At 47.5% G+C, this 25,982-nt stretch overlaps 1 protein-coding gene and 1 long non-coding RNA gene across 7 annotated transcripts in view; one reads left to right on the plus strand and one right to left on the minus strand.

Annotated features, from left to right (window-relative positions):
- Window positions 1–25,982, plus strand: part of Myo5b (myosin Vb) — a 303,903-nt gene that overhangs the window by 206,892 nt on the left and 71,029 nt on the right. For all 6 annotated transcript variants that reach the window (XM_087592156.1, XM_087592152.1, XM_087592157.1 and 3 more), the window contains 4 exon segments: window positions 109–192; window positions 14,148–14,303; window positions 14,963–15,060; window positions 20,280–20,366. In XM_087592156.1, the coding sequence (XP_087448282.1) occupies window positions 109–192; window positions 14,148–14,303; window positions 14,963–15,060; window positions 20,280–20,366 (425 nt within the window).
- On the minus strand, window positions 16,322–24,945 carry LOC120098279 (uncharacterized). The gene is made up of 5 exons (XR_015643067.1): window positions 24,684–24,945; window positions 23,838–23,916; window positions 20,233–20,395; window positions 18,645–18,860; window positions 16,322–17,909 (listed from the first exon to the last, which is right to left on the minus strand). It is a non-coding gene; the product is annotated as an uncharacterized LOC120098279 (long non-coding RNA).

Here is a 25,982-nt window from a genome sequence, read left to right on the forward strand (position 1 = left end):
ATGTGCTCTTAGCTCTTCCAGAAAATACCGTGAATGAGATAAAGCTACCTTAGAGGCTGCCGGAGCCCATGAAGCACTGACTATTTTCTTTCATTGCCTCCGCCCCAGGTGGAATACCTTTCAGATGGTTTTCTGGAGAAAAACAGGGACACGGTATATGAAGAACAGATCAACATCCTGAAAGCCAGCAAGGTAAACAAACACTGGGAATAGGGCTGGCAAAGCTGGGGAATACTGACTTAGTCATGTTCTAATACTCGCACAGGACTCTGGGTTCAATCCCCAGCACCATAAAAAGCAAATAACATGGGAACTGGGTGTGGTCTTGCGTGCCTGCTATTCCAGCACTCTGGAGGTAGATAGAGGCAGGAGGATCACTGCAAATTCAAGGCCAGCCTGATCTACATAACAAGTTCTAGGGCAGCTGGGGCTAAATGATGAGATGAAGAAAAATTAGAATACACCAACGGATAGGTGGGGATGGGGATGCTGTGGTGAGCCCCACTGTGGGTTTGCTGGGAGAGGGAAGAGAGCAGGAAGGTATCTCTCTATTCCTAGGAAAGACACCCAGAATGGAAGGGTATTGGAGCTGCAAGACAGCTGACAACCAGGACAAGTCATACATAGGTGGAAGTTGTGGTGTAAGGTCTCCTGATGTTCAAGTCCCCTCTCTTCTGTCACCTACTTGCATACCTAAGACTATTTGAACATCGATAAGCCTAGTGTGTGTCTCCTTCATCCCTCTTCAGTCATCTGAAGGGCAGAACCTGAATGTAATTGTAAGCCGGACTGGTAGGAGGAATATCTACAGTATTTTATTAAACCATGGCTTACAGGCTCTGGTCTGACTCATCTGCCAGTGACTGTCTCCCAGGGGAAAGTCCAAGGATCCAATACTTGTTTGGCCCATGACTCTGGATGTCTCAGCTGGACTTCAGTGTGTGTCAGAATCTCAGAGACGTAGGCTCTAACGCTAGTGAGGAAATAGACTTTCCATTGAGAGTGAGGGCAAGCAGGCCAAGGAAGCAGGCTTCCGCCTTCCACGCTCTACACTGGCTGCCACCAGAAGGCGTGGCCCAGATTGAAGGTGGATCTTCCACCCCCAAATGATCCAGTCAAGAAAAATCCCTTGAAGGTGGTGTGCCTAGCTGCTTCGGTTAGATTTAATTTCAGATGTAGCCGAGTTGACAGCCAAGAATAGGTAATCACAGTAATAAAAGGTGAGATTTCTAGGACATCTGGATCTATTTTGGATCACATTTGGAATATGGCCATCTGCACCCTCGCCAAACACATTCGTTAAGCACTTGCCGGTGAGTCACCACCCCAGACCCACTATTGGCATTCAGAGATGAGCGAAGCTACACTCTTACTGTCCCTGGACGAGCTGATAACAGATCTGCTCTGAAATATATGAAGGGAGCACAGACACTCAGGGAGGGAGTCTGCAGCTGGGAGAGGCCTCGATAAGGTGAAGGGACAGGAAGTCTGGGGGAGGGGACACAGCCAGGAGAGGCCAGTGCACTTGTATTCTGGATGCTGATGCAGATGCAGATGGCGCTGCCAGGCCTTTCAGTAGGACCCGAGAGGAGGAGAGGCCGCTGCAGGATTTAGGAGACCATGTGGTACCGAACTCACTGCAGGGCCCTGATAACACTGGGAAAATGACAGAATAATATCCCTTTGTGATAAGCTTCAGAATTGCGAACGCAGCAGAGAGAAATGCAACCGTGGGAGAAAGTACAGCCGTAGCCTCGGACCCACGGATTCAAATCCGTCCCTTTTACCTCAGGGGCCCAACATGGGATATAGGGAGGGACCGAGTTAGTGGCAGCTACTGTGGTCCTCTCAGAACAGCCAGGTCAGGGAAGTAACCACGGAGGCAAGCAGTTGGGCATAAACGTAATACTGTCGTGGAGTTCAGTGTCTCGTTAAGGTCTTATATCTCAAGTCTGTGGCAGTTCGCAGGAGTTTTTCCATTTTTGACAAAAGCGAGCCTGGGACGCTGGTTCCTGCACTTCTCTTCCCCACGTTACCTGGGAGTCCAAGAGGTGACCTTCCAGCGTGAAAGCCTTTTCATCTTGATAAATCCCTGATTTACTTAAATACAGTTTAGTTCTGCAGTTTTAATTTTTTAATGTCTAAATTTGAGGAATTCAGGGATGTCATAACCTAAACTCATAAGAAAAATCTGTCTGACAGGGCAAGTATTCTTATTGGCTGAGCAGTTTTGACCACTTAATATTAGCAGCGTCATTGAATATGTATATAGAAAAATATGAGGGCTGGAGAGACGGCTCAGCGGTTAAGAGCACCGACTACTCTTCCTGAGGTCCTGAGTTCAAATCCCAGCAACCACATGGTGGCTCACAGCCATCTGTAATGGGATCTGATGCCCTCTTCTGGTGTGTCTGAAGACAGCTACAGTGTACTTATATATAATAAATAAATAAATCTTTGAAAAATGTATAGACACATGTAGACAGTCCCTAGAATCTTAGTCTGGGGGAGAAGACAGTCTTGACTACAAAGTGCAGAAGGCTGTGTGTGATTGTGATTGGAGGAGAGTGAAGAAGGTCAAGAAGGAGGTTTTATAGAACAGTGTGTTAGGGGCTTAGGGTTGGCAGTTTGCTAGGGAGACCTGCAGAAGTTGAATGTGGTTTATTCAGGGTCACAGTTATTACAGAGTAAGAGTGCAAAACAAGCTCAGCAAAGACGAGGTTCATGGAGACGCCGAGGTCTGAGAGAGCAGGTGCAAGCCTCCTAGACTGTCCTCCCAGTGAGCTCACACGGGGTATGCCTCATTGCCCCAGAGAAGCCAGTGTAAATAGATATCTAACAATGTTGGCCAGTGGGTGGTTACACAGGTACCCTTGGTTTGGTCATGCATGAACTGAATTCCCCAGGCTGAGAAAAGTGTATGTTCACCATGAGTGGTATTGTTTGTACAGTGAGTCAGTCGTGTCAGGGAAATGTTGAAAACTCTCCCGAAATCCAAGTTGCCAGACATCAGTCAAGACTTGGCCTACAAAGCAGGCATTGTTGAGAATGGTGGTCCTGATCTTTTCTGTACATGATGCTGTTTGGATGAAACATACTGGGTTTTTATTTGAAAAGTAGCCAGAAGAAATCAGATATCACGGAGTTACATGCAAGCCCCCTCTAGTCCGTGAGCTATCTTCCGATGGATGCTGAGTCTGCGTTGACAGCACACTGGCATGTCTTTTTAAGGGGGAAACGATCACAGTACTCATGCCCAGTCTCCTCTGACTTTGCATATATCACTGTACCTGGGTTATCCCTCCACCTGAGTGCACACACATTTTCCTTTTCTAAATAACTCCTGGTGTTTTGCTGCTATTATTATTATTATTATTATTATTATTATTATTATTATTATTATTATTTGAATGAAATCGATAGCCCTGTGGGACGCACAGCAGTCGTAGAGTTACTAAATTGCAGGGCGAAACCTCTGTGCTATGTTTCTGGAAAGTTGGCAGGTTCCCCTGTTTCATCCCAACCCTACTACCTTTTCTTCTACCAATCCAGTGACTTTGTGCCCTGGTGCCTGACACATCCCTCACTGTGAAGATTTACACCTCCTTGTTTACTAAGCCACTCTCAAAAAGAGTGAAAAACAAAAAGAAAAACAAACAACTTTTCACTATAATAGCATCCTCTGGGGCTTAGATTTCAAATGCATGCCAAAAATGGACAATAAAGACCTAGATGCATTGAAGACCCCAGGACGTAAAGTTAATAATGTAAAACCTATTTCTCGGAGATAAAAGGAAAATTTTACTCTCTAAACTCAGCTAATTCTCAGATCATTGTGTAAAGCCATAATTTTTACCTCAGGTACTTTTATTTTTGTGAGGAGACTACTGGCTTTTATCCTTTGTGTGGCTTACCTGGTAAGAAACTATCAGCTTGTTTAAGAGTGATTAAGTGGTGTGAAATTGAGGAGTCCCACCTGCCGTGATTCTGAGGCGTTTGCAGAAGTCACACTGGGGAGGGGCATAAGCAATGGTAGGAGAGCATTAGGGAAGCTGGTTACCCTGTGAGGACTTAGGATGGAGCCTTAGGATTGCCTTCTCAGTCACAGAGCCATAAATTGGGACACTGGGGTGGGGGGAGCTCATTAAAACATTCATGAGTTAAAGGGCTTTTTAACACATTCATTTCTTTTAAATACTAAAGATGGCAAATTTTCCCTCCCAACTTTTGCTGCCGATGAGAAGGAATGTTTTAGAGTACAGGGAGTCTTGGGGAGCATCTTAGGGTTTACTGGTGGAAATAGACACCATGACCAAAGCAACGCCTATAGAGACAACATTTAACTGGGGGCAGGCATGCAGGTTCCAAAGTTCAGTCCATTATCATCAAGGCAGGAGCATGGCCGTGTCCAGGCAGGCATGGTACAGGAGGAGCTGAGAGTTCTACATCTTCATCTGAAGGCTGCTAGAAGACTGACTTCCAGGCACCTAGGAGAAGGGTCTTACCACAGTGACACACCTACTCCACCAGAGCCACACATACTCTAGCAAGGCCACACTTCCTAATAGTGCCACTCTCTGGGCCGAGCATATTCAAACCACCACCGGGAGTGATTCTAAAAGGGACAGAACCTTTCCTCCAAAGATGTCCTCTTACCTGCTGTGTGCACGTCAGAGGGTCAACTATTAAGTTGGAATTTTATGTCAGTGTAAGCCAGGCAGCCCGGTCCATGGATCTAGATGGACACAAGAGTCACCATCTCTCTACTGCACATCATCAGAGAAGTGGCCTCAGAAACATTGGTTCAGGAGGTCTCTGTCCAAAGCCTGGTGGTCCCCAGAGACCAGGCCTGGGAGAGAAGCAGCTCAGTGTTCCACTCTGAACAAAGGTTTGTGTGATGAGGCCCTCTGGAGCAGGGCCAGTAAAGAGTGTGCGCATGTGCATGCGTATGCGTGTGCGTGTGCATGATATGTATGTATAAGGGATTTGTAAACTAATAACAGTTCTCATTCCCAAGACGCTGAAAACCTGGCAGATGATCAGCCTCTGAGGCCAGTGTCTCAGCGGTTGGAAGAGTCCCACAGTGACTGTAACACCAGAAAGGCCACTCGGTCCACAAGGGCAGGTGCCTCAGCCTGGGGCCACAGCCCTGAAGGGCTCCTGCCACATCTTGGTCAATGACGGACCCTGGTTCCAGTATCAGTGAAGGAATCAGCAGTACCGACAGGACAGATCAGCTCAGTGACCGGAAGTAGGGCCAAGTAAGCAGAAGGGCGCTGCCCACGTTTAGGGTGCACCTGCTCATACTTGGGGTGCACCTCGCCACATTTGGGGTACATCTGCCCGCCTTTGGGTTACATATGCCTACATCAATCAAGGTAGTCAGAGGAGTTTCTGAGCCATTTCCCTACCCAGGTGATGCAACTTTGTGGCAGGTTGACATTGAAGCCAACGGTCGCGACTTGCTTGTTAAAATTCATTATTTTTAAATGTCAGATTCCACAGTAGTTCACCGGGACAGTGCATTCTGACATGCATGTTCCTCGGTGTGGCTAGTGTCCTCTGGCTGTTGGAAAATGTGCATGAGAATAAGCAGACTGGATCTCCAGTTGATAAACGGTGTGCTCCCTTCCCTTTTCCAAGGCTGGCCTGAGTCTTTCTCGAAAAGCCCACTAAATGGCCACTTAAAATCCTTTTTATTTAAATATTGACGATTCACCCCCTCCCACCAAAGGTAAAAAGAATTGGCCGAGGAGAAAGTGTGGCTTGTTACAGTGGGTGCTGAGGAAGAGCCCTCTGATCAAGTTGTCCTACTGTGTCCTTTTTCCCGTCACATGGTCTGTGTGAAAGGAAATCTCCATTGTGCTCTTATAAACATCAGTGAATAGGTGTGGTTTCCAAGGAAACAGTGTGCGGGCAGCTGTATTTGAAATTTGCTTAAACTGTCAAGCAGCCTTTAAATGGTATATTCATACTGCTCTTAATCCTTTTGCAAACAGGATTTGCCTCGGGTCTTTAAACTCTTTATCTGAGCTCGAATAGCAGAAGTTAGAGAAGCCCATACCTATGGGGACATTTCACACAAATGATGGCAAACAAGACGAGTGATGTGTTTGGTTTGTTACTGTGACTGCTGTGGAGTTAGAAGGGAGCAATCGGTAGAAATGCCTGGGTGCACATCTTTTGGTGGCTGCCTTAGGGTGAGCCATGGGATTTCCATCCCTGGTCAGGCAGCTTAGGAAGCCAGCTCTTCAGCAGCAGTGGCAGCAAAGGTGGAGTCTCTTCTTGACCTTGCCCAACAGTGTGGGTATTTTGTCCTTTGAGTCCCTTCTCAGGCTGTGATTTTTGTTGTGACTTCAAATTTGCTTCTTTTTTTTTTTTTTTTTAATTTACATTTCAAATGTTATCCCCTTTCCCGGTTTCCCCTTCAGAAACCGGCTATCTCCACCTGCTTCTATAAGCGTGCTCCCCCACCCACCCACCACTCACTCCCACCTCCCCGTCATCGAGCCTTGACAGGACCAAGGGCCTCTCCCCCCACTGATGCCCAACAAGGCCATCCTCTGCTTCATATGTGGCTGGAGCCATGGGTCCATCCCTGTGTACTTCTTTTCAGGGAATTCCTAAGGCAAGTTTTTACCTATCCCGGCCTTCTCTCGGTAGATGGGTGATTAGAGGTCTCAATGGGTGTTTTCTGCTCTTTCACTGTGGCCTGCAATCCAGGGTTTTGTAATGGCACCTCTTAGCCTTTTAGTCTCATGATCAACCCTAGGTCTTTCTGTTTGACCACTGAGTCACGAAATCCTGCACATAGGAAGCCTACTTCTCCTTCTCCTTAGATTCAGTCTCAATACAGGGACCTGCAACTAAAACATAGCTTTGAAAACGAAATCCAGATCCTTCAGGAAAAAAAACGGTACCAGTGTAGATTCGAATTATCTCTTAGACAGTTGGCATCTCGTAAGTTGTCATAAGCAAAAGGGTCTGAAAGTGCAATATACTTATTTTTCAGTCTGATTTCAAACATCTTCTTGAAATGTTTGATATCTGTTCCCAACCCTAGGACCTAAAAACTTTTTCACGTAAGCTGTTAATGACTTCTGCTGATTAGAACCCTCATACAGTATGATTTTTGCAGATTAGGAACACTCAACAATACTACCAAAACATGGCCACCCATTATTTCCCTGTAGAGGTTCTTGAGCACTGATCTACCCTGGCTCAGATACACTTGGGCCCTCTGGTAAAATCGTAGGAGGCCTGGGATTGGCAGTCCCCTGCCTGCAATCCCTTCTGACCATGCTTAGCAAATCATGGCGGTTTCCTGCCACCCACAAGCCCTTAAGCAAGAGGCTTCTGATTTAGAGGAAACTGACTGTTGGTGAAATCCATTTGAATTGTGGTTCACAAAAGAGGTGAAGGAAGGCAAACGAATTTGGATTCACGCAGGGAGGATTCAGGCATTGAACTACGACAGAACCTGAGTCTTGAATGAGACCGGGCATGGTACTTACCCTCAGTTTCTGAAGGGAGCATGTGAGGGTGCTCTCTGCCATGTTGGGTTTGGTGCCTCCTTGGCATTGGAGAGAGAGGAAGGTGCAGAACAGATAGTCGGAAATAGGGATCATGGTGAGGGGAAGGGATCCAGACTGGAGAGGCAGGGTTGAAGAGTAGTAGAGGTGTCAGGCATGAAGGAGTCTGTGCAGGGGATGAGTGTTGGGGAACTCATCTGGGGATTGGGCAGACAGCAGTACCGAGGAGGGAGGGGCCAGAAGCTGGTCAGTGGAAAGTACTAGAGAACTGAGAAGCAACAAAGTTGAACAGGAAGTGGAGCTGCCACAGCTCAAAGAAGACACCCAATAGAAGAATGCCTGGATCAGAGAGGATGGAAGCCATCAGAGAGGACGGGAACTCACACTTCTTATAACCCTCTGGGTTTGACAAGGAGGACTCCAGATGGTCTCTTCATTTCAGGAGTATGGAAGAAGGCCCAGTGAGGTCCCCTGAGGCTGGCCTGGGGACAGGGGGTGGGATAGGGAAAGGCAGTGTGTGTCTGTGGACACCAGGATGGCTGTGGTGTATAGCAAGAGGCAGGATGAACTGCAGGAGAAACTGAAGCAGCAGCAGAGGGGCTTGAACTCACAGTAAGCAATAGCTAGGAAGGCAGTTGAGGTGAGATGATCAGAGAGTCCGGGTCAGACGCTGATTTAGAGGGGACCGTGTCAGGCTTTGCCTTACAAACCAACTAAGGTAAGGAAAGGGGCCACACAGCAAATGACAGCCCAGAGGCTTTTAACCACAGCTCAGAGCTCTTTCTATCACGTCGTACTGCTTCTAACAAGTCTGCAAGGTTAGAGGCTCTGTTGGTGTTGGCTCCATAAGCACCTAATGGGTACAGCACCTCCCTGGCTACCTCAGAGCTTAGCTGCAGGCAATGATAATTTCCAGAGCAGCTTAGGTAGCTGCCACTCTGTGGCATTTGATGAATAGACTCTCCAGCTGTCCGGTTTCAGGTCTTTACTAGCTCTGTGGTCTTGGTTCCCTCAGCCTCAGGTTTCCTCGCTTGTAGGATGAGATGCAGTCGGTATTTAGCCCACATGGTTCTGGGGCAGCTTGAATGTGTCCAGGCATGCCCAGTACAATCTAAATACGGGTTCCAACCTGCTTTGTTCCCTTATGTTACCGTATTACTGTTGGGATTAAAAATAAAAATCCCTCAAGCTCCCTCTTGTTTCCTTCTCGAGTCCAGCGTGCCCGTACTGGCTTTATGTTTTTAATAGTTCCCTGGATGTTCTGCGTTCCAACTCTGCAGGAACTTCCCCCCACGACCTGTTTTTCTACCCATCACACATCCCGCTTGCCCAAATATGGCCCCGTGGGCATCCCTAGTCAGGCAGACCTAGACTGTATAAAAGAAACAGGCCAAGCCAGCAGAAGGAGGCAAGCCAGTAAACAGCATTCTTCTGTGTTGTTTCCTTCAGTTCCCGCCCCCATGCTACTGCCCTGGCTTCCCTTGATGCTCTATCAAACCCTTCCCCAAGAACTGCTTCTGGTCATGTTTGTCACAGCAGCAGAAAACAAACTAGAACACTCCCTGATGTCCTCACCCAGAGCCTGATTGGGTCAGCTTCGTTATTTTCTCATTTCCCTTAGGACATCTTCTTGTCACTGTACTTTCAATCCTGTAGGTAATTGATACGTGTTTGCCTTCTGTGACAACCCGTGAACTCCGCAGTGTGTGAAGGACTTTGTGTGTCATTCACTTTTGTGTTACCAGCCCCTAGCTGGTTACCACAACACGGGTTGAATACCTGGGGATCAGGACGGATTGATTTCATTTCTCTGATATCCTGTAGAATTGAATACCTAGGAAAAGTAGCACCACTATGATAATGAAATACAAATATATTTCTCAGTCAGCTAGGTCCTTTCTCCTCTAAAAGGAGATCATATTCATCATTTTGAAATGCCATATGTGAAGAGAAGCCACTGCAAAGTGGCAGAATTGCCACCTTTGGCAGCCAAAACTTTAGAGCCACTATAATCGTGTCACTGGAGGGCCCCCAAAGCCAACCTCTTGACGATATTGTCCCCGGTTTCCTTAGTAGAGACTGGAGTCTCTTTATTCCCTATTTTGTAAATATTTGGTTCTGCATATTTTGGATAAGATTATCCCTTCCAGGCCCTGGGCCAGGATTTGGGAGTGTTTTGCTCATGAATTTGGTCCCATTCTCTAGTATTTATTGTCCAGGCTATTACAGCCACAAAGCAGCCAGAAGACTTCTTGAGCTTCTCCCGGGAGACAAGGTCTTCGATTTTACATTATCGGTTTATACTTTAATTCGTTCATTTTATTTCATTTTTTGTGTTGCTGTGATCAAACCCAAGGTCTCCCATCTGCTACACAAACCCAACGTCTACCCCCAGGCCGGATTAGAAAGTGTGTTTAGACTTCCTAGGCCAGTGAATTAGCGTGCAAACCGCTAATGCCAAAAACCTGAAAGCTTCCCCTGGCTAGTTCTATAAGAAATGAAGAGTGTGAGGAAAGAGCAAGCAGGCATGCTGGTTCCAAAACACACACACACACACACACACACACACACACACACACATACACACATACCACACACATATATACATACACACACATCACACACATACACACACATACACACATATATACATACACACACATACACACATACACATACACACACACACATACCACACACATACACACAGACATACACACATGCACGTACACACACACACACATATACATACACACACACACCACACACATACACATACACACACGCATACACACACATACACACATACACATACACACACACATACACACACGCACACACACAGACACATATGCACACACAGACACATATATACACACACACACATATATACACATATACACACAGAGACACATATACACACACATACACACACATATATACACACACATACACAGACACATATATACACACACACAGACATATATATACACATACACAGACACATACAAACACACACACGCACATATACACACACACACACAGAGTATGCAGTTTTGTTGCTTATAACCTACAGTTGCTGGCAGTGTAAAACACTTAGATGTGTTTAGAGTACTCTTGACCCTAAAATTGACTTTAAAATGTAAACTTATACTACCTCAGGCTAATGTGGTTTTTTATATCCTGTGTTTTAGTTTAAAATCCTTGTTATGAGAGACAAGCCTTGGGGACTGGTTTTGAACATCAGTTATCACAATCTTGTCTTTGCGGGTGGGGACGCTTGTGCTGATCCCCTCAGAAGTTCTCGCATAGGACCAGGCCCAGTGATTGGTGAAAATTAGTACTTTACTCTCCAGAACTTGTAACCATTTCATTACTATGCAGTGAACGCCAGAGGTCATCACACTGGATTAGGGAATGCTTGCTGAGCAGTGTGATTTCCCCAGTGCAGTGGACGTACACCGACTTCCAGCCAGTGGTCTTATGTGACTCTGAGGATGGTTGAGGGTGGGGGATGGGATGGTCGATGACTTGTGTTGTATGCTCCCACCACTCAGCGTAGTTACCTGTCAGGGCTGTACAGCCACTTTTGAACGAGCTGATTCCCACACCCAAGTTCAGAGGACAGCTCTAGCGTGCCACTTGCTGCTTTATTTGGATACAGCATCACATTGCGGCCGATGGTCAGGTGTCTGTGATGACCAGGAGTTGAGATGACCTAGGGCCTCCTGCAGATTGTAATGGAAAGTCTAGAGACATTGCCTAATTCTCACAGGCTTCTAGGACTGCGCTGTGGTTAACATTGATTCTCAACTTGACAGGATCTAGAATTACCAAACAGACAAGCTCTGAGGCATTCTGGCAAGCGGTGATCTTAAGTTAGCCTCTGGGGCAGGCTACAAGGGATTATGGAGATTGGATTAATTGAGGTGGGGAGACCCACGCTCACAGGCTTGGACCCTGGACTGAATAGAACGGAGGATTCTACCTCATTTGCAGCACTTGTCACTCTGCCTCCTGACTGTAAATGTAATATGACCACCTACTTCAGGCCCCTGCCACTGACTTTGACGGTGACTTCCCCACCATGAAGGACTAAGCCCTTAAGCTGTGAGCCAGGATGAACGTTTCTCTTGTGGAGTTGCCGTGTCAGGGTATTTTATTACAGTAACAGGAGAAGAAATGAGCACAGACACTGAAGACACAACACACACATGTGAAGTACTAATGGAGTGTGCCACTGAATTGTCACTTCCTCAACTGTTGACATGACAGCCTGCCTGTGCCCTTCCTCTAAGTGCCTAATGAATCCCTGCTAACCTGAGACCGCAGACCTGGAAGGTCAGGGACATGTGTTACAGAATGTGATCGGAACATGAGCTGCCGTCACTGTCGTGTGGGACCTGTAGCCTGATGCAAAGGTGCTGTTGGAGGACAGGCTTCCCCTCTTCTCCTAGGTTTCGCTCTTAGAGTTCAGGGGACATTACCAGTGGGAGGACTATTCTCACTGGTGCCCTTTATATATTTGATTCAGATTACAATAACCTTAAGGAAGCAAGCTCTGCTTGTGTATTGGTGACCAGGACTCTCGCCTGGGCTCAGCCTTTGCCTGGTAACCATTGTTATGCCAACCCCTGTGTTTCATGGGGGTGGGAACAAAGGATGAAGCAAGGTCTGGTAGGTCCTTTCTTCGTGAACTTCTGTTGACTCGTATGGTTAATATGAGATAAAAGATTCTGTGCTGCTGTATTTAAAAAAAATGGCTCCCTTGGTGCATTAGTCAAGCCTTTATGGAAAAAACAAAACATTGAATAAAATAACTGAGTAGAAGAAAACTTTCCTTTTGCTCCTGACTTTGAGGTATTAGTCTATCATGATAGAATGAAATTAACTTTTTCCTCCTTCCCTTTTATTCCATCCAGGCCCCAGCCTAGGGGATGGCGCTGCCTACATTCAGGGGCAGGGACTCTTTCCTCTGTTAGTCTTAGCCATAAGTGATGGGTATCCTTGCATACCTAGATGTTGTATTAATCTTGAAGTTGTGTCCAAGCACATTCACCATCAAGATTGATTATCACACTGAACATCTGGACCTTTGTGGCATCCCTTTGTCATGAGGTTATGAATTCTACAAAATAATCTATTTCATTGTGACCTTTCCTCTTTTTTTTAAGATTTATTTTTATATGAGTACACTGTCACTCTCTTCAAACACACCTGCAAAGGGCATCGGATCCCATTACAGATGGTTGTGAGCCACCATGTGGTTGCTGGGAATTGGACTCAGGACCCCTGGAAGAGCAGTCAGTGCTCTTAACCGCTGAGCCATCTCTCTAGCCCCCCATTGTGACCTTTCATACGCATGTATAATGGACTTTGTGTTTGTTCCAATTACTTTCACTTATCCCCTTACCCCATTCCCTTCCTTTTCCTAAACGGCCCCTTCTACTTTTGTGGTCTTTTTTCTAGAACCCTATATGAAATGAAACATGGTATATCTACCTGCATTTTCACAGTTTTTGCTGGTTTGCATGTATAACTGAGTAATAAACTTAGGCAATGTCTTAGTGGTCAGCATCTTCTGTGTGATTACCTGGGAAATGTCATATTGCCCTTATCTCTGTGTTGGGAGCAGGGAGGACACAGTGGGCTTAGCAAGAGCAGGGCTCTGGGCCCATCACAGGGCAAGATGGCTTCTTTGAGCTGTAGACAGGGTCTGTGGGATGTAGATGAGGAGTGGGTACAGCATGTTGGGAAAGAGTACACGGGACTCAGGGCTGATCCTGGAGAGTTAGGCTTTAAGGCTTACAGAGGGATTGAAGGGGGATATTTGAGTTAAGATGAGCACAGTGAACAAAGGCAGAAGGGTGGGATAGGAAGGTGATGCTTAACACCAGGAAGAGCAGAGAGAGCAGCGCAATGGCTATACCACATGCACCTTCTAGGAAGTGATAGGATCAGACATGCTCGCCTGGGGCATCCAGACATGGTAGGGGAGGAGACTCAAGCATGTAAGTGGACTCTGAAGGAAGAGAGTGCAGAATGGCTCAGAGGAACCTGGAGTCTGAGGCACACGCTCTCCTTTGCTCTTTTTTCCTGTTAAGATTCAGGGTACCGAGGTTGACAACGGAGCCATCCAGACTCCTTTTCCTCTGCACTGTCAGGGGTGGATTGGAGACCTCATAGCGCTAGTCCAGCCCTGATTTGCTCAGGGAACAAGGGCAGATGTGTCCTCATCAGCCTGAGAGCCCTGATGGGCAAGCTGTCCGTGCCATCAACACACCATCACACTAACTCAGAGACCCACTAACAGAGTCCTTCTATCTAGCTTGGGTACTAGATGCAGTCTTACCCCACTGTACTGATGGAAAACCCAGGACTCAAGGGAGCCAAATAACCTTACAAGATCCCCAAAAAGTTAGAAAATAATCACCTGTAGACATAGTTCTGTGACTGTTCATCTCTGCCTCCTAGTACACTCCAAGGAACCGAAACTATACCTGTCTTTGTAGATGAATGTTTGATAACCCTGTATACTGTTTCGGAAGAATATTAACAACATTAAGCTATAAAAGATATTACCCTTTACACCTTTCTTGCTGTGGCTCTGTCTAGTTTCCACTAGTGGCTGATTTGTTCCGTGATGACAAGGACTCTGTTCCTGCCACCAACACAGCTAAGAGTCGGTCATCTTCAAAGATCAATGTTCGTTCTTCCAGACCCCTCATGAAGGCCCCCAACAAGGAGCACAAGAAATCCGTGGGCTACCAGGTCAGTTCTAGTCCTGGGACTGTGGCATGTGCAGCAGGGCTGTTGGAGGGGACTCACAGAAGAAAAGGGGGCTAGAGGCAGGGCCCCAGTAAAGGTGTTCAGATAGTGGGGGGAGGAGGGATAAGCCCAGGGACATCTAAACTAAAGTGCTTGGTTTCCAGTCTGTCTCCAAAGAGAAGGACTTGGTAGTCCCACCTGCTTTAATTCCTGTGGATTTGCTAGTTTGGGACATCTCATGCAAATCTCATCGTTTCTGGGATGTTTAGGTGCAGACGTTACAACTTCATTCCCCACACTCAGGGATAGCAGGCTACTAGCACACAGCAGGTAGATCTCCCATCTCCTAGCACTCACAGTTCATCTCACCGATTCTCCTAACAATGGGACTTAGGCACGCTATGGAGTAGCTTCCCTCTGTTTACTTTGAAGAGCCCTACTATGGAAGGACTCTATTTTATTCATAGCAAGCTAGGACCGTCAGCTAGAATCTAACCCTGGTCACTGAATGTCTTTCCTTCCCCGTCTTTCTGAATTGATCGTAGTAATAACAGTGATTTCTGATGTCACCACTAGCAAAGTAGTCACCAGTGTGTTAGTGTTTCTTCACTGTGCACTCAACGGGATATTAAAAATAACTGAGGTCTGGTTCTGCCCTTCAGTTCCGCACTTCCCTAAACCTGCTTATGGAGACTCTGAATGCCACAACGCCACACTACGTTCGATGCATCAAGCCCAACGACGAAAAGCTCCCCTTCCAGTAAGTGCCAGCTGGGTGGAGCCACAGAGGCCTCCTCCTCCGGCTTTGGACCCGGAGGCTCTGGGCTCTGCAGAGTCATATACTGTCCTGTCAGTCACTTCCAAGTGGGCTGTGGCTGAACACAGCCTTCTCTGAGCTTGCTGCTTGCTTACCCACGTTTCTTCCTCCACCCTTCTGAGGCATACAATCCTCTGCACTGTATCTGCTAGCGTGTGAGTAGTGCTAAGGATGAGGCAGACACTGGAAGTAAGAATGGGAGGAGGGATGTAGTGAATCAGTAGTTTATCTCAGCACATACGGTGACATATATGAATAGTCGTATGTGCATAGATCCATGTGCTGTGCATGCAGAGGCCAGAAAATCAACCTTGCTGTTTTGCCTGGTGGACAAGATAGCACCCAAGTCCTGGGAGAAGTGAGAGGTAGCACTTGCTTCCTGTTCCAGCCAACTGTGGTCCCATTGGTTCATTCATCAGACTGGTTCTCAGCGGATGTCAGGGATTCTGCAAGGCCTAGCATTCCCTGCCACACACACACGCACGCGCACACACGCACGCACACACAGCCGAGGGTGAGGGGAGTAGAATGAGAAAGGGGGGAGAGAAAGAATGGGAATAAGATGGAATGAGAAAGAGAGACAGAGAGACAGAGAGAGAGACAGAGAGACAGAGAGACAGAGAGAGAGACAGAGAAAGAGAGACAGAGAGACAGAGACAGAGAGACAGAGAGACAGAGAGACAGAGAAAGAGAGACAGAGAGACAGAGACAGAGAGACAGAGACAGAGAGACAGAGAGACAGAGACAGAGAGACAGAGACAGAGAGACAGAGAGACAGAGACAGAGAGACAGAGACAGAGAGACAGAGACAGAGACACAGAGACAGAGAGACAGAGACAGAGACACAGAGACAGAGAGACAGAGACACAGAGAGACAGAGAGACAGAGAGACAGAGAGACAGAGACAGAGAGACAGAGACAGAGAGACACAGAGACAGAGACACAGAGACAGAGAGACAGAGACAGAGAGACAGAGACACAGAGAGACAGAGACACAGAGAGACAGAGACACAGAGAGACAGACACAGAGAGACAGAGACATCAAGAGAGAGCCCGAATTGTAGTCCAGACTCAGAGTTAGTTGGTTCCACGCGTATCTTTCACTGTCTTTGTCAGGTTAATTATGACTTTACAATACATTGATTTAGAAAAAAATACAAGGAGGTAATAATTGAGAATTACCAGTGAAAAGGAAACAATTTATATGGTTGAAATATGTTGTTACTTTATTATAAACTGGGAAATAACACGGCCAATAAAGTATTTGCCCTGCAAGTGTGAGTCCAACGCCCAGAACCACATCAAAAAGCCATGCATCATGGTGGGTGTTTGTATCCCCAGCACTGGAGATGTGAGACAGGCAGATCTCAGGGCTCCTTGGCCAGCCTGGTAGCCTGGTCAGCAAGCCTCATGCCAACTAAAAGACTCTACCTTAAAAGACAGTGTGGGTGGTACCTGAGGAAAGACAGACACTCTCAAGGTTGATTTTTCTGGCCTCCACCTACAGCACATGTATATATAACTATGTGTGTGTGTGTGTGTGTGTGTGTGTGTGTGTGTGTGTGTGTGTTGACATAAACTATTGATAGTATCCTAGAAGCAAGTCTGCTACACCCCAGTGTCTCGCCCTTAGGACTGTCCACATGTGGGTCAGGCAGTATTTTGCTATAGAAGATTGCCCTGCACATTATAGCATGGTTAGAAGCATCACTGTCCTCTATCTGCCACATGCTAATAGCATCTCCATCAGTGTGACAACCCACATTTTTACACATTACCAAGTGCTCCTTAGGGAGCAGAATAGCCCCATTAAGAGCCCTGTCCTGTATATTTCTGATAGCACTTCTCATATAAAAGTATTTTCTCTTTACTTTTAGTCAAGAAACATCTGGCTTATTTCTTCTTCATTAGATGCTTGTCTATGACAGGTGGGATGGCTTTAAGCTATGCTGCCACCCCCGGCCCTGCTTAAGGAGCTGTATGTCACATATAAATGACACTGCCCCAAAAGTTGACCATCAACAGTTCTGTAGACATAGTATGAGCATAGGGATGTCAAGATGTCTCAGCTAGTAAAAGCACGTAACCCAAGCCTGATGGCCGGTGTTCAATCCCTGGGAACCCACCAAGTAGAATGAGAGAATTCACTTGGGGAAAATCCTGTGGAGACAGAAAGGCAAGGAAGTGATGAAGCGACCCTCCTCTCCCCTGAAGTGGCTGGGGTAAGTGTTGATCTGGACTTCCTTGGTAGAGGTGAAGCTTGCTGACGAACTGGTCTCAGAGTCTTTGGCTGACTGTAGGAATGTTGTGGAGCCTGAGGAAGTGGTTGAAAGCATAGAGCCCATGCAAGGCTGATAGAGTGGGAAGGGAAGCCACTGGAGAAGCACGGCCAGGTGCTGCAGCCCTGGGCTCCTCCCTCTGCAGCCAGGCAACTCCAGGCTCTGCTGTCTCTCCCAGCAAAGTGTAAATCTGATTTTCAACGGCTTAAACCTATACCTAATTGGGTTTTTGAATTTTTTCTTAATACCCAGTTATCTGTTGGCTGTCCTCCAGATCTAAGCCTGGCTTCATTAGAAGGCTGGTTTTCCATTCCTTGTCACTTCATAGTGCGGCCCATGGAGTTTCCACTGGTGCAGACATGAGATGAGAACACTGAACAATCTGGGCTTCCTCGGTGCCTGGACAAGGAGAGAGGACACTGTATCTTGTTTGTCCGGTCTCTGTGCTTTTCTCTTGAAAGTCTCCATCTGTGACTATCGTAGTTATGCTTGGGCAGATGTTCTCCACACCCACTAAAAGTAAGGAAGGGAAAGGGGACAAGAGGTCATGTCTAGCCTGATGCGTGATATGTGACGTGCTATGCTGTTAGCGGGGAGCTGGGGTCACACAGCTCCTCCACACAGGGGCCACAGGGAGGATGCTGCTGGTGGTGTCCGGGGTGGGAAAGAGTGGATAAGGGTGTATTTGCTGAATTCATCAGAAAAGGAGAGGGTAAGGCTAAGCTAAGAATCGTTTGCCTCAGGCCATGTAGTGGTACATACGGTAGAAGGATCTTCAATTCTAGGCCAGCCTGAGCCAACAAGGCTCAAGAAGAATTATTTTCTGGTGCTCCAGGCATAGTGTGTATGGCCCAAGAGGAGACTACCCCCACCTGCAGCCTGTTCTCCCAGCATTCCATGATGCTGCCTTGGGACACTCACTCAGTAAGCCATGCTCAGGCCACCACACTGCCCAGTCCCGGAGCTGGGTACATAATTGTTGAAAGGCTTGCTACAGGATGAGACAAGAGTGCTAAAGATGTGATCTGCTAAGAAAAAGAGTGGCCCATTTTCAAAAGGAAGGGAGGGGCTGGGTGCAGAGACTCACACCATTGAGCCTAGCACTTGAGAGGCAGAGGCAGGCAGACATCTGTGAGTTCTGGGTGATAGCCATGGTTGAGGTGGTTGGATACAGAGCCCTGAGACAAAAGCCCCACATTTCTCTAACGCTTTCTGAAAACTTGGGAGTATTCCTTCTTATTGACTTACTTAGAGGTGAGGAAAACAGAGCCTGTACCCTGAAGGCCTTCCCAGGACCATGAGTGGCCATTAAATCAGACAGGCTTCTTGTGAGACCTGCTGGCATCCCAGAACAGTGCTTCATATCAAAGAGGACGAAACCACCTCAGGTGACAGGGAAAGGGTTCCAGCGAGGTGCTCCACATTTCCTTTGTCTTCTCAGCCTCTTACTGCCGAGCTTCAGCCCTTACAAGAGGAAATTAAGTTATCAAGTAACCATTCTGATCAAGACCATGTAAAATTCAGTGCTGCATTGTCCCTCGTGCACAGAATGTCCTTAGTGACCTAAGGCCCTCTCTCATGTAGAGCTGGAGTGAGCAGGAATAGAATTCGGAGAAGCCAGGTTTGGGGTGCAACAGAAAATAGGGGGTAGTGCAAGCTGTATGCGGGATGTAGGAGGAAGAAACAAGAACAGGCCTGAAGGAGTGTGCAGGGATTCTCACACCTCGGGTCTGCCTTGGGTCAGAGCATGCCTGACACACTGCAATAGCTTATAGTCCCCAGTCCCTAGGAAATGCACGGTGAAGGTAGGCAAGCCAGAGGTACCATTTGTCGGATGCCACGGTTTGATGACTCCGGAGGGAGGCTTGTGTGGCGAACATGAGAGAGTGATGTGGGAATGCCAAGGGCAGCTCACACAAAGAGGAGTAGAAAGTCTGGCTCACAGAGACTGGCTGAGGGCAGCTATCTCTAGGCCAGCTCCATCATTGGAGTTCAGAATCCAGGTGGGCCGTGCAGCCATAAGAGCACTCGTGGGTTGTCAGGGAGAGTGATGCAGAGGACACAGGGGTTTGTCCTGGGGGCTTATGCAGGTCCTCAAGTTGAGTATCTCCCACCTCTCTTCATCTCCCAGGACAAGACAGCTGCCTACAGCCTCTCCTAGGTTTCCACCAAGACCACTGTGTTCTCCAGGAGCCCAGGCTGTGAGCCTCGTGCGTCCTCAGACTAGAATCATCTCTAGAATGCAAGGAACAAAAGAAGCATGGCCACTGGCTTCAGTGAGCCAGTCAGTCAGTCAGTCAGTCAGGAAGAAAGGGCATGTACGTTCCTCAGCACTTCTCCGGGTGGGACAGTAGTCCAACAGATACAGAAAAGTGACTAATTCTAGGTCAGTTTGGTTCCTAACAGGATTTCTGATCATGCTAATCTCCTGCTAGCTTTTCCCCGGGTTTCCTGACAACACCTTCACCTACAGACTCTTACAGCATGCCTTACGGAATACTGCCCCCGAGCCCTGTCCTCTCCTCTGCTCTCCATTGCACCACACGCAGGCTATTAGGAAGTCTGTGTGGAAGGAATTGCTCAGGGCAAGCTCTGGAGAATAGACAGGAATGAGGCTGGGAAGGTGGGGCAGGACCCTGGTAGGCAAATGGGCAAAAGAGTGGGATTAAGAGTGTGCACAGTCGTGAGACCTGCGGTGGCTGAAATGGTCCGCTCTTCGCTCTGTGCTTTACCCTGACCTGGTGTGTGGCCATCTGCAGTGTGGGGGCAACAGGTGTCTCCAATGCTGCAGGAGAGGAGCGCTTTCCATCCTCCTCATCCTCTCTCATCCTCTCACCTCCTCTCACCTCCCAGCACTGCTTCATGCTGTTTTTCACTTTGCAGCTTCGACCCAAAGAGAGCTGTGCAGCAGCTCAGAGCCTGCGGCGTGTTGGAGACCATTCGGATCAGCGCGGCAGGCTACCCGTCCAGGTAACGTCGCCAGCTGTGCCTTCCTCAGGCTGCTGCAGGGCAACCAAGGGTAGAGCCCCATGAGCTATGGTAGGTGCTGTCAGTCTGAGACAGACCCTAACAAAAGCTCTTAAGCCCCGAAGACCCAAACAGGATGTTGACAGAAGTCAAAATTTCAACTTGGCCTGAAAACGCAGAGAAAATGGGAACATGCTTTGGGGGGAGCATTTCAAATTAGCATCTATCTGGGTGACGGGCTAGCTGAGTTATTAACCTTATCCCTCATCTTTCCCCCCAATTATGTTATAGTAAAATATGATAACGTAATATTTGCTACTTCGAGTATATTCAGATGTTTATACCCACTCCTAAGAGCTAGATCAGGAACTGGTTTAATCTTACAAAACCAAAGCACTCTACCCATTCAAGATGACTGGCCGTCTTAGTCCCATCTGTCCTTACTGGGACAAAATACCTGATGAACAAAACGGTCTGTGCAGACTGTCTTCTCAAAATGCCTTCTGTGGGTCACAGTTAGCCCAAGGTTATGTAGGAAGAAGTAAGAACACAGACCAACAAGAAGTGGAAGTGTAGCTGGGGTCCCTCAATGCCCCAAATGCAAGCCCACTTGGCCTAAAGCATCCCCATCATTGCCTTCATCCCTGCCTGCCTTACTTCACTACCTCCCAGCACTGCCATTCTGGAACCAAGCTCCTGACACAGAAACTTTCAGGTAGTAAACCATACAGTACTCCCATCCCTGCCCACGGGTCCCCACAGCCACCCTTTCTATTTTAATTGGTCAGCTCTAGACACTTCACCTATGTGGAATTACGTAGTATCTGTCCTCTTTGTGACTGGTTTATTTTGCTTAACATTATATCATTAAGGTTCTGTGCTGTATGTAGCATGAGGTAGAATTTCCTTTGGGAGGACGAATAGCTAGCCTTTATGTGTTTTCCTATCATGATCCCATCTCCTTACCTACTGTTGGACCTCTTCAACTTTCAACATGAAGTCAAATCTACTACAGAAGATACAACTTCTTTCAAACTGTCATGGCGACTGGGGAGATATGTGATGACCTGAGTTCAGACGCCCAGCATGGGAAATACTGCTTGGGGCCAGGGAGGCGGGGTTGGGGGGACTAGAGAGAGGCTGATATCTGGAGCTCAATGGCCACTCTGGCCATTTGGTGAGGCCCTGGTTCACAGACCCTGTCTCTAACTGAAATAAAAGCTAAAGTGGGGAAAGCAATCGTGAAAGACACCGGTGTTGACCTCCAGCCCTCACATGTACACACATATGTATATACACATACACACACACACACATACACAAACAAAATACACATCTCGTGATCTGACCTTTGTCATGGATAGCTCACAGAACTACACTACAGCCTGAAGAAGCCACACAAAGATTGTGGCTCTCCTCTGGGCACTTGCCTAAAATGGGGGTGGTTACTGCACTGGCTCTCCCAAAGTCACAGTGTACACTAAAAACAATATGGAAACCAAATGCCACCCCTGTCACCTAGGACTGAGTAGAGTACGTGCAGCCCTGCGGCCTGCCTGTCAGGATTCACTGCTCTGAGATCGCTCTCTTTAGAGGTAAAAGCAACCAGCGCAGGGGGAACGCAGGCCTCCCTCTCTGCACCTGGAACTTTCCCCGGAGTGGAGAGACCAGTTTTATATACTGAGGTTAATCGTCCATAAACAGCTTAACCGTAAACAATTCCCACACGTCCAGTCTGGAAGGGAAATTGCTGATAGAATTGGGGATTCGCACTTGACCTGGAAAGTGTGAGAATGGTCACTAATCTGCAGCACCAGGCTGCGTCTCAAGGCCAAGATGGTTTAGGCATTGTTCAGGGTAATTGCTGGAGCTGTTCAAAAGGCTTTTCAACCACAGCTTCCCTTGAAAAGCAAGAGGTGGTGTCCTGGGACCCTGTCTCATGTTTCTACCTAAAGGTCTGAATAGAAGTAGTTACAGATGCCACTTGCTTCTCTCTCTCTCTCTCTCTCTCTCTCTCTCTCTCTCTCTCTCTCTCTCTCTTTCTCTCTCTCTCCACACACACACATACACACACACACACACACACACACACACACACACACACACACATGTTCTTGCAGTATCTGGCATTGCCTTTTGTAGGACTCGGACCTGGCATTGGCCATTGTGTTCTCGTTACCTCTGCTGCCTTTCAGTGCCTGTCACAGGTCCTGTGTTCAGATCTGATGGCTTCCTTCAGCTAGAAATATGGAGGAGAGGGCCTGAGGGTGTTCCCAAACTAGGGCGCCCCTAAGCTACATTTTTAGGGCCACTGCTCTCCTGGCCCTAATGGGCTCCCAGGTCACATAACTTAATGAAAAGCATCCTTAGTGTAGCCATAGTTAGTCTGTTGGTTCTCAGAATTGTGTGCTGTGACCCGTTAGTGACAAGCTTGTGGGTTGAATGTGTGACCAGATCGTTCTTGAAAAACTTTAGGTTTGAATTTCACTAGGACAGTTTGTGGAAGAAAGGATATTGTGCCATGACCACCTCTCTGTTATGGCATGACCACATCTCTGTGTTGTGGGTAGAAAAGACATGCTGTAATCTAACGTGTTTCACAGTGAGGCCCACAGAAGGACGTGGGCTGCTGAGTCTCCAGGACGTGATTGAGTTTGTTCTAGAATCAATAACTTTCTGCTTGTACTGTGCTATTGCTCAGCAGTGATATTCAAGCCTCATACTTCAAACATACAGCCACTCTGTATGGACATAAATGCCGGAGAGAGCAGGAGAGAAATTTCCATCTTCTTTTTATGAAATCCTTGTGAGTGTGTGCCCTCAAGTAAGCGTTCTGGAACTCCTACACAGCTTTGCCCTGCGATCCTACAGGCTTTGCCGTCACAGCACAGTGCAGTCAAAGGTGGAAGGAAGGCAGATTTACTTCCATGCTCTCATGAGAGTTTTATGTAGAATGAGAGTAGACTCTTGCTTTTCCTGGAATCTTCCTCTCCCACCAGTCCTCTGCATACCTCTCTGTGGAGCATTCAGACCTATATGGACACTCCAACCAACCAAGAGCCCAAAGCTAGAAGACACAAGCTTGGGGCAGTTCAGGGAACAATCCACACATAGATGCAAGATGTAGTGTGAGTGTGGGAGTAGCTGTGGCCTCTCAGAGGACTGAGACTTGAGCTGGTCCTTGAAGGGCAGGGATTCAGAGCGGTAGGAGGCAGCAGGAGCTGTCACTCCACTAATGGTACTGGAATTAGAGTACTTCTCGGCCAACTTGGTGCCTTCTTACAACTGCTAGTCAGCCAGTCATAGCAGGCTCGTATTCTGGGTGTGCCCTACGCCTCACCCAGGCAGCAAAGAAAATCCATGCATGCTGAGACTGTAGCTCCATATCGAAGTGGCATCTACTGTCCCGCCCTCCTGGCTGCAAGTAGCCACCAGCAGGGTTGACCACAGTTTGCTGGCTTTTCAGAGTCGTACCTGGTAGACATCTTTTCCCATGTCCTATTTATCTCCGACCTCTTCCCAGCAGGTGATTGCAAGCGTCTCTACAGGTATTCTAGAAAGTACAGGGAAGAAAGGAGGGTGTGTTTCTGGTACTGTAGGAAATACTGCAGAAGGCTGTGGCTTAAATGCATAGGCTTAGATCCAGCGCGTGCTTCCTGTGTCCTAACTGCGTTTGTTGCCCGAACACATTTTGCTAGAGGGTTGTCCAAGAGAGGTTGCCTTCTGACCCTACCATTGGAAATGTTAGGTCGTACTTGGGTGAGTATGGACATGGAGTTGCATCACCTACTCTGTTGCCTGTGAACTCTACTCCCTTTCATCCTCTTGTCAGTACCAAGCTCCAACATTTAATATGCCATCCGAGCAGCCATTCTGTTGACCTGACATGGGGAGACCTTCACGGGACCACGGGGACTTGAGCAGCTTGGGATTCACCTCCCCAGATGCTAAGAAAACACACAGGGGAGTGGTTCCCCTTGCATTTGCTGTCAAGTAACTGTACACATGTGCAGAGTATTACCCAAGACTCTGTCAATGGGCCCCTATGATTCAGGAAACTCCAGCTTATAACACCTTCCTATGTTATTTAAAACACACACACACACACACACACACACACACACACACACACACACACAAGCGCTCACGACACAGTCCAGGATTACAGAGATCTCTGACAACTCTTCCATGGAATTGCTTCCCAAAGGTTCAAGCCTTTCAGATAGCTCTCCATCCAGCCCACCCAACACCTTAGGATGAATTCTTTCTCCTATTTGATATGAAGACATAATCAGCACTCCCAAATGTCCCAAATCTAACCCGTGAAGACAGGCGTGGCACGGTCAGCCAGCAGCAGCAATTCTCAGCAACAGCTTTCTCCTGCTCTCCCACAGGCTTCTGGGTACCTGTCTGCTTTTATCTGCCCTAAGAATTACAGCTCTCTGGGAGGCTGGCCTATAATGAAAATGTATCATTCAATTTGAAACACTGTGCAGTAGCTAAGAAATATGTTCATTGTAAAGAACGGAAGGAAAGATGATGAATGGGCTGTCTGGGAGAGCAGCTTCCAGGCAGCACCGGCTTCCCTGGTCCTCCGGGCTGACGGTTAACGGTCCCTAGGCTCTCCTGCAACTTTGTAACTGAAAGAACTGTGAGGCAATGAGAGGGCTCCGGATGAACTTAGTTCTCATCCTACTCTTGAAAGCACAGTACTACTTTTTATCTTAAAACAGGGTCTCACTTGGCAGCCCAGACTGGCCTTGGACTCAATTCAGAGCCAAAGCTGGGCTCCAACTAGTGCCTCAGCCTTCCAAGGGCTGAGCCTACAGGAATGTGTACAGTGAGTGGTGTTTGCAGAAAAGGCTTCCTGCTTTCCCAACTTTACCTCACCCAACCCATGTGGGGGAGAGTGGTTTGGAATCACAGAATTAAATGGATGCCATGGCAACAGCCTCCTCCCTTCCTAGCTTATCATATCTGATTCTGCAGCGGATGTATGGTCCCTGCCTTTGCAGAATTTAGGCTGGAACGATGCGGTTTCTTGTCTCCTGCTGTAGGAGCTTTGTCTCCCCCTCCATAGATTGGAGTCTGACCCAGGAGTGCCGACTCAGGCCTGCACATCCCAGTCAGGAAGACTCACTCACAAACTAAGAAGCCAGTACCCTCTTCAGACCTGTGAAGTCAGATTCTGGGACTGAACCCTGAGCATTTGCAGTTTGACAAGATTTCTCAATGATTTAAGACTATTCCTCTTGATGTATTTTGGTGGTGGTGGTGGGGGTTTGGGGGTTTTAGCTACTCTTAGGGCTTTGCATATATACTATATACACTCAGTTCATGATTTTTTTTTGAGACAGGATCTTGCTGGGTAGACAAGGCTGACCTCAAGTTGACAATCCTCCTGCCTCAGGTTACTGAGTACTGGTATATTAACATGTACCACCATGTCTGGCTTCTCATTGATTTCTATTATTTTTTTTAAAACCCTCCCGCCAGACAACCATTACTGTGGAGGTACATGTTGACTGGGTACACCCCAACCATCCAGCCATCCAGGCCACACTGGACCTGCCTGGGTTTTCCTGGGGTCTCCTTGGTTTGTGCTTTAGCACAGGCTAA

The sequence above is a fragment of the Rattus norvegicus genome, chromosome 18, assembly GCF_021556685.1.
Source record: "Rattus norvegicus strain SHRSP/BbbUtx chromosome 18, alternate assembly SHRSP_T2T, whole genome shotgun sequence".
Classification (NCBI taxonomy): domain Eukaryota; kingdom Metazoa; phylum Chordata; class Mammalia; order Rodentia; family Muridae; genus Rattus; species Rattus norvegicus.